Source organism: Nicotiana sylvestris, chromosome 6 (genome assembly GCF_000393655.2).
Source record: "Nicotiana sylvestris chromosome 6, ASM39365v2, whole genome shotgun sequence".
NCBI lineage: Eukaryota > Viridiplantae > Streptophyta > Magnoliopsida > Solanales > Solanaceae > Nicotiana > Nicotiana sylvestris.
In genome coordinates this window covers 9,439,533-9,447,026 of record NC_091062.1, presented here as the reverse complement: position 1 = coordinate 9,447,026, position 7,494 = coordinate 9,439,533, and the positions used below count along the sequence as shown (strand labels likewise).

Sequence of the window (7,494 nt, the reverse complement as noted above, 5' to 3'; positions counted from 1 at the left end):
TATATTCATGCATATGACTGCTATGTGAAGTGTAAGGAAAAGAGTTCCATACAAAGAAGAAGCCACCAGTACTACTATCTATTGTAAGAGAAAAAGAATTTTTGGACCAATAATACCACTAGATGCTAGATATCACCACATTGTAAGAGAAGAATTGAACGGCAGGCCAGCCTATAAGTCGCATAACTGATCTGCCACAAACCACAAGGTTAGCAGCAAGCTGGTTCGTCGACCAAAGCTATAATGTTCTCTCTACACAAGTCCAACAAAGGTAGTTCGACTGCAAGCCCATGACAATTCTGTACCCTCCAAGTTTGTTTTTCCAATAGTATTATCTCAAAAGCCTTCGCTAATGTAGGCCTCTGTGAAGTTCTTCAGCCTCCTTGCACGAAAGCAAGTTATCTTATTCACTATTGGTTCCCACCTGTAGCGCATCTATACCACACATGTTCCTTGAAGTAGCAAATGGTGTCATGATCAATAACCAACCATGTCTGTGGAATTTAGGCACCCTCACTGCTATTCTGGCATTTGTTAATAATCAACTCAGCAACAAAGTGAGGACATAGAGCTGGTTTTTGCTTCATCTTCTCTACATGGTTTTTACTTTTTCTTTTCTTCAGAATTTGATAGACGGCGGTGACATCTTTCATTAAAGATCTGTAGTTAACGTTAGATGAACTTTGCTAATAATGTCTCCTGCCCTGATGATAGTGCATGTGTGAAGATTTGGCATCAGTAGCGGCAAAGTTTAGCATAGTTTATCCTTGGATTCTTTTAAAAAATATAGCTCTCTGCACGTCTAAATTTATACTTATGACATGGTTATTGCACTTATTTGGTATACCATAATTACAAATTTGATTGCTTACATAGACTTGCAAAATAGGGTTTGGTATATAAGAGTTAAATTTGTTGAGAACAAAGGTAGTATTGGACCTATAAATAAAAGCTACTCAAATCTTCGCGTCTTTAAAGGACTGAATGTTAATATTTTTTAATGTTCGTCAACAACCATCTTTGACATCTATATTAAGGATTACAATATTGTTTCCAACTTTACCCCGACATGATGTTCAGGGTTGATTATTTTTGTCATGTTATGTAGACTCAATTATTTTTAAATTATTCTTAATTTTTTATTTCATAAATTTGCTTCTTTTTAATTTCGAAAATACTATGAATCACAATTGGTAGGAAAGGATAAAACGACTAAAAAATTCGTCACAATCTCTAAGCTTCTAGGTTCAAATTTTCTTTTTATCAAGAGGAATAAAAGACATTGAACATTTGTAATGAATGGAGATTACGATTCGAGTTGTTGGGCCCGAGCTGTCAGGACTCAACTAGTTTAACTTATGAGATACTCTACAACTCTTACCTCATATGCCAAAATTAGCCGACTTTGAACTAACTTATTCGCCACGGGCAATGTTTACTATGTAACTTATGAAATACTCTAAGGACCCGTTTGGCCATAAATTTGGCCAAAATAAATTTGAAGTTTATTTGGCAAAACACTTGACTCATAAGCAAGACTTAGATTCGGGATTTTGAAGCCACAACCTATTCACTATGTGCAACACTTTGCACTACCTTGTTGTAGCTGACTTATGAAATACTCTAAGGACCCGTTTGGCCATAAATTTTGCCAAAATAAATTTGAAGTTTATTTGGCAAAACACTTGACTCATAAGCAAGACTTAGATTCGGGATTTTGAAGCCACAACCTATTCACTATGTGCAACACTTTGCACTACCTTGTTGTAGCTGACTTATGAAATACTCTAAGGACCCGTTTGGCCATAAATTTTGCCAAAATAAATTTGAAGTTTATTTGGCAAAACACTTGACTCATAAGCAAGACTTAGATTCGGGATTTTGAAGCCACAGCCTATTCACTATGTGCAACACTTTGCACTACCTTGTTGTAGCTGACTTATGAAATACTCTACAACCCGTCTTATATGCAAAATCTAGTGTCACCTAAAATAAAGAAGCAACCGATAAATAGGCAAAAACGTCTGAATCTCTCATGTCGAAAGCATTCTTTAAGCTATACGCATGTACACAAATGAGACAAAGGCAATACTACTTGCAGCAAAGGGCAAAAAGATGATAAACTTTTGCTGCTCTTGTATCACATTTAGTCTGTTATTATCTGTAGCAAAATTTCAGAAACAGGTTTGATCTTGACAGTGGAAGTCACATTATCTATATACAACTCCATCAGCAACTACGGAAATTGGAAAAATGAGACCTACAAATTAAAGACATTCTTAAATGTAATGAATAATAATCACAGGCTACTGCACATCATAGTAACTAATTCTAAGTAAATGAACGATGGCATATCATATGTCTCACAAGATTTAATTTATAACGTAAACATGTAAAGCTGTTAATATCAAGAGTAACATTACTTAACAATAACAACATACACAGTAGAATCCAATATAGTGGGGTTTAGGGAGGGTAATGCGTACGCAGACCTTACCCCTACCTTGTGAAGATAGAGAGGTTGTTGCCATTAGGCCCTCGGCTCAGGAAAGCATAACCACCACATTACTGAAAAGAAAGACAAGAAGAAGAGTAACATTACTTATTACCAAAAAAAAAAGAGTAGCACTACTTAAATTCTACGAACTCAAAATCGAAGTATTAAAAAAATCTAGCCCAATTATCACAAATTAGAGAAATAACAGTTTCTTTAAGGACTTCCATATCAGAAGTTTTCACAAGTACAGTTTATCCAAGGAAAACAATTTGACTACAATTCAAGACTTTGTTAAGAGTTGAGCTGTAATTCACATATTATAACTCCAACGGTATGCATAAGAAAAGACAAGGACCTTACCTACAGGCTACAACTATACATAACGCGTTTAAGACATATTTATATAGAGTCATTTGACTAATTTATTGTAATTTTGATTAAGCTAATTTGTTCTATCAATATTATTATTAGAGAAGATAGTATTCATTTTCTTTGAGCTGCAACTTAAACATTCTTTTAATAACTATTTTACTTATGCCTCTTTTTACACGATAAAAACCAAGACTACTTATGCCTCTTTTTACACGATAAAGAGCAAGAAATGCATACCCAGCAACTATATTAGTGTTTGCTCTTGCTTTTGACTTTTTCTTTGTGCCGCTTCTTGTAGAGCAACTCAAGTACCCGCTTTGCATCACATTCTGGATAATTTGTAAAATCGTAATACTCCGGTGCAATATCAATCAACCTGAACAAAATGTCAATTGCACAAAAGAAATTAAATTAACAAGTCAATTTATAACAGTGCTGCAGTTTAAAGATAAGTACATAAAAAGGGCAGCCCGGGGAGCTTTAGCTTCTGCTATGCGCGGGGTCCGGAGAAGGGCCGGACCACAAGGATCTTTTCACTAAGGGCAGCCCGGTGCACTAAGCACATAAAAAGCAAAATTTACCATTCACCACGAATGCGTGTCACAGTATGGACGAAAATCCTAGTGGTCAAGATACACTTTTTCATAGATAACCCATTCTGGCTTGTCATCCAGGCATACTGAAGGATGCAAGTGAACCTCTGCAAAATTTTTGTATATATACATGTGAAGGCTCTCTTACATTTGAATTCAAAAAAACGAAGTTTCCAAAAGTAAAAGCACTGCAGTAATGTTTAATTATCACATTTATATCTCAAAAAAGGATGTTGCCTGCACACTTACTTGATTGTCTTTCACAGTCAAATAATGACCAATCCGTTCGAGATGGGCAACCCGCATGAAAGATACAGCTACCAGGGCCTTCTTTATATTTGCACAGTAGTCACGGCTGTTGGACTCTGTGCTGTACAATGTTAGTCCCAAACTGCCCATTATTCATGAAATATTTTGCCTCACTTTTTCTGCAGTTTGTAGGGCCCTAAGATTGATAAAACTGGTATAGTACCACTGAGGAACCTCTGCAATCAGGAAAAATTGCCTATTAGAACATAGAAATAATGACTTTCTTAATTGAAATAGAAAAGTGCTGTAGATATTGGGTTAAAAAACTCACCATTTCTCTTGAAGGCCTTATATAGATTCAGCAAAGCAAAATGATCGCCTTCTATGTGATTAAAACGACCCTTTGCCTCATCTGCAGCTTTCAGAGCTTCCTTGGGCTGGAAAAAACAACAGGGTACTAGAGGAAAAACATAAGGTTTTTTAGTAAATCAAACATAGAAGGAAGGAAGAATCAATCACCAAGTAGAGAATGAAGCAAAAAAAAGATACTAGCTTTATCAATCGATAGAAAAAAGAATTCTCAACCTTTGAACCAACAATAAGGAGGCAAGATATAGTACCTGAGAGCATGGAACAAATTGAAAGAATCTCACTGGAGCATTTGAACTGAGGGCTGACAGTAAGCATTTTCGCCATTTCTGGATGAAGAGGAAATGCGCTCATAGTCTCACCCAACTCGGTCAAGTTTCCTTCATCATCTAATGCACCCAAGTAGTTTAATTCATCCAGTGCTCTAATCAAGGTCGCAGGGGCAGGAGGGTCCATATAATCAAAATGGACCAGGTCATGAACACCTAGCCTCATCAAAGTTAGGCACATTGTAGCTAGGTTCGAAAGACACATTTCTGGGTAGATCTGCAGTTTCAACCCATTGAAACTTCCCTCGGTGTAAAGCCAGAAGCATTTCCCTGGTTGTGTGCGTCCAGCACATTGTGCTCTCCGGTGGGCACTTCCCTTGGAAATAGGAGACACCAACAAAGATTCAATATTATTCCTTGGGTTAAAAATCTTTTGCTTTGCCAATCCCGAGTCAACCACATAAACAACGCCATCAATTGTGAAGGACCTTTCGGCAATGTTTGTAGACACAACAACCTTCCTGCCAGCTGGACCAACCTCCACCAACGGAGGGGAAGGTTCGAAAACCTTAAGTTACCTAGCTAGGGGAGTCTTTAAATTAAGATGCAGTACATGAACAGGCCCCACGGGAGAAGATAGATAGAATATGCCTGTCAAGAAATTACAAGGAAATTACAAGACGAATAAGTGAATTGGGTGAGGAAGTGGGGCATGTTCATGTTTTGCCTCTTCATTCGAAGACTCCCTTAGCTAGGCAGCTTAAGGTTTTCGAACCTTCCCCTCCGTTGGTGGAGGTTGATCCAGCTAGCAGGAAGGTTGTCGTGTCTACAAACATTGCCGAAAGGTCCTTCACAATTGATGGCGTTGTTTATATGGTTGACTCGGGATTGGCAAAGCAAAAGATTTTTAACCCAAAGGAACAATATTGAATCTTTGTTGGTGTCTCCTATTTCCAAGGGAAGTGCCCACTGGAGAGCACAATGTGCTGGACGCACACAACCAGGAAAATGTTTCCGGCTTTACACTCGCCTTGTAATTTCTTGACAAACATATTCTATCTCATCTTCTCCCATAAGGAAAACAAGAATGCCGCCAGGAGGTTCACTCAAATGTATCTGCAGCACAATCAAGATGGCAGCTTCAATATAGTCTTCAATTGGGTCTTGCATGTAGACTATTTGCACTGGATTAAACCTTCCGGGAGCTTCCACTATAGCTGCACCATCAAAGTAACTCTGAAACTTATCAACCTCAAGTGTGGCACCCATAACCACCAGCTTGAGGTCCGGTCTTTTTTTCAAAACTATATTAAGATACCCCAATAGAGCATCTGTGACCAAATTCCTTTCATGAACTTCGTCTAGAATTATAACTTGGTATTTTTCCAACAGTGGGTCATCTATTGCTTCCTTCAAAGGACGCAATCTGATAAGTACCTGCCAAAGGGGAATACAAATTTGTAAGTGTGTATCTGAATTAAGAAAGTTCCAAAAAAAAATGTATGTACATACCCCAAGATAGTTGTTCCACTAGTACAGTCTTCAAACCAAGTTCTATATCCAACTTCTTCCCCAAGTACAACATCCATCTCTTCAGCAACTTGACGAGATAATTCAGCTATCTTCCGCGGCTGAGTACATGCAGTTAGTGTCTTTACATTTTCATCCACCTTTATTTCTTCTAGTATGTACTGCCCAATCTGTAATACAAAAAACAAAAAAGGAATGCTCACTTCACTGTGAAATTTCCCAATTCTTAACAACTAGAAATCAAAAATGGAATTGAAACAATAGCCAAACCTGAGTGTTTTTGCCACTTTCGCTAGGAGAAACCAAAATGACTACTTGGTTCCTACCGAATTCAGAGATGAAATGCTTCTTGCTCTCCCAGATCGGAAGTCGTTTCCTCTTTTCCGAAAGTTGGTGGTATCGGTGTGAGAAGGGTCTCCGAGTCCACTTGTTAATCAAAATAGACTCGTCGAGGCACACCTTCTGCTTCATTTCGATAACTAGAGAGGGGAAGAGAGACAGAGAGTTATACAACAACAACAACAACAACAATAAAAAAAACAATGCATTCCCACAAGTGGGGTCTGGGGAGGGTAGTGTGTACGCAAACCTTACCCTTAATTTAAAGGTAGAGAGGTTATTTCTGGTAGACTCTCGGCTCAGGAAAGATAAAAAGGAAGGGGGCAATGGCATGCAAACCAAGCGAAAACACAAAACTAACACTAGGCGGTGCAATTTGAAAACTAAAGCGAAGGCAACAACAAGTAATAACAGAAGTCTATAAAAACGAAAAATACACGAAAGACATTAAGTGGTGTACTATAGCTGCTGTAACAAAACAAAGACAAAGCATGATTACCTAACCCTCATATCCATGGTCATATCCTCAGTAAGTTGGAGTAATGTCATATCTTGCCTAATCACCTCTCCCCAATACTTTTTCAGCCTGCCCCTACCTCTCCGTTGGCCCTCCAAGGACAACCTCTTACGCCTCATTAATTTAACCTTTTTCTTTTCCTTTCCTTATTAATTCTACCATACCTTCATTTACTAAGATGTGGAAAAAGAAGAAGATTGTGTGCTGCCTTCTAGCATCATAACAATATCTAATTGGCATATGCTTATGAATAGGCTTGATACAGTTGCCCTATCCTAATAAGTGAAAACTATTAGGGTTTTCACTATTACTATTAGGGATCGTATTCCTTTTCGTAGAACAATAACAAGGAACTGTTATGAAGTTTACGGTGAATTGAGGCAAAATCTAAAAAGTTCTTTTAGAGAAGCACAACCAAAAATTTGCCTAACAACAGACACTTGGACTTCATTACAAAGAATAAATTATATATGTTTGACAGCCCACTTCATTGATAGGGATTGGAAGTTGCCCTATCACTAGTCATAAGGGTGAAGAGATGGCTAAAACTATTAGGGATTGTTTGCTTGAATGGAAATTAGACAAGGTTTTCACTATTACTGTGGACAATGCTTCTTCAAATGATGGAAGTTGACAAAAGAATACTTAATTTTTGCCCTATCACTAGTCATAAGGGTGAAGAGATGGCTAAAACTATTAGGGATTGTTTGCTTGAATGGAAATTAGACAAGGTTTTCACTATTACTGTGGACAATGCTT

At 37.8% G+C, this 7,494-nt stretch overlaps 1 protein-coding gene and 1 pseudogene across 1 annotated transcript; both read right to left on the bottom strand.

Moving 5' to 3' along the window:
- Positions 1 to 2,983: 2,983 nt before the first annotated feature.
- Positions 2,984 to 4,844, bottom strand: LOC104247904 (probable pre-mRNA-splicing factor ATP-dependent RNA helicase DEAH2; annotated as a pseudogene).
- An 885-nt stretch (positions 4,845 to 5,729) lies between these two features.
- Positions 5,730 to 6,522, bottom strand: LOC138868138 (probable pre-mRNA-splicing factor ATP-dependent RNA helicase DEAH2). Its single transcript, XM_070149768.1, has 4 exons — positions 6,474 to 6,522; positions 6,150 to 6,358; positions 5,862 to 6,049; positions 5,730 to 5,786 (listed from the first exon to the last, which is right to left on the bottom strand). Exons 2-4 carry the CDS (start codon positions 6,348 to 6,350, stop codon positions 5,762 to 5,764), a joined length of 414 nt encoding a protein of 137 aa, XP_070005869.1. The 5' UTR covers positions 6,351 to 6,358; positions 6,474 to 6,522; the 3' UTR covers positions 5,730 to 5,761.
- Positions 6,523 to 7,494: the final 972 nt, after the last annotated feature.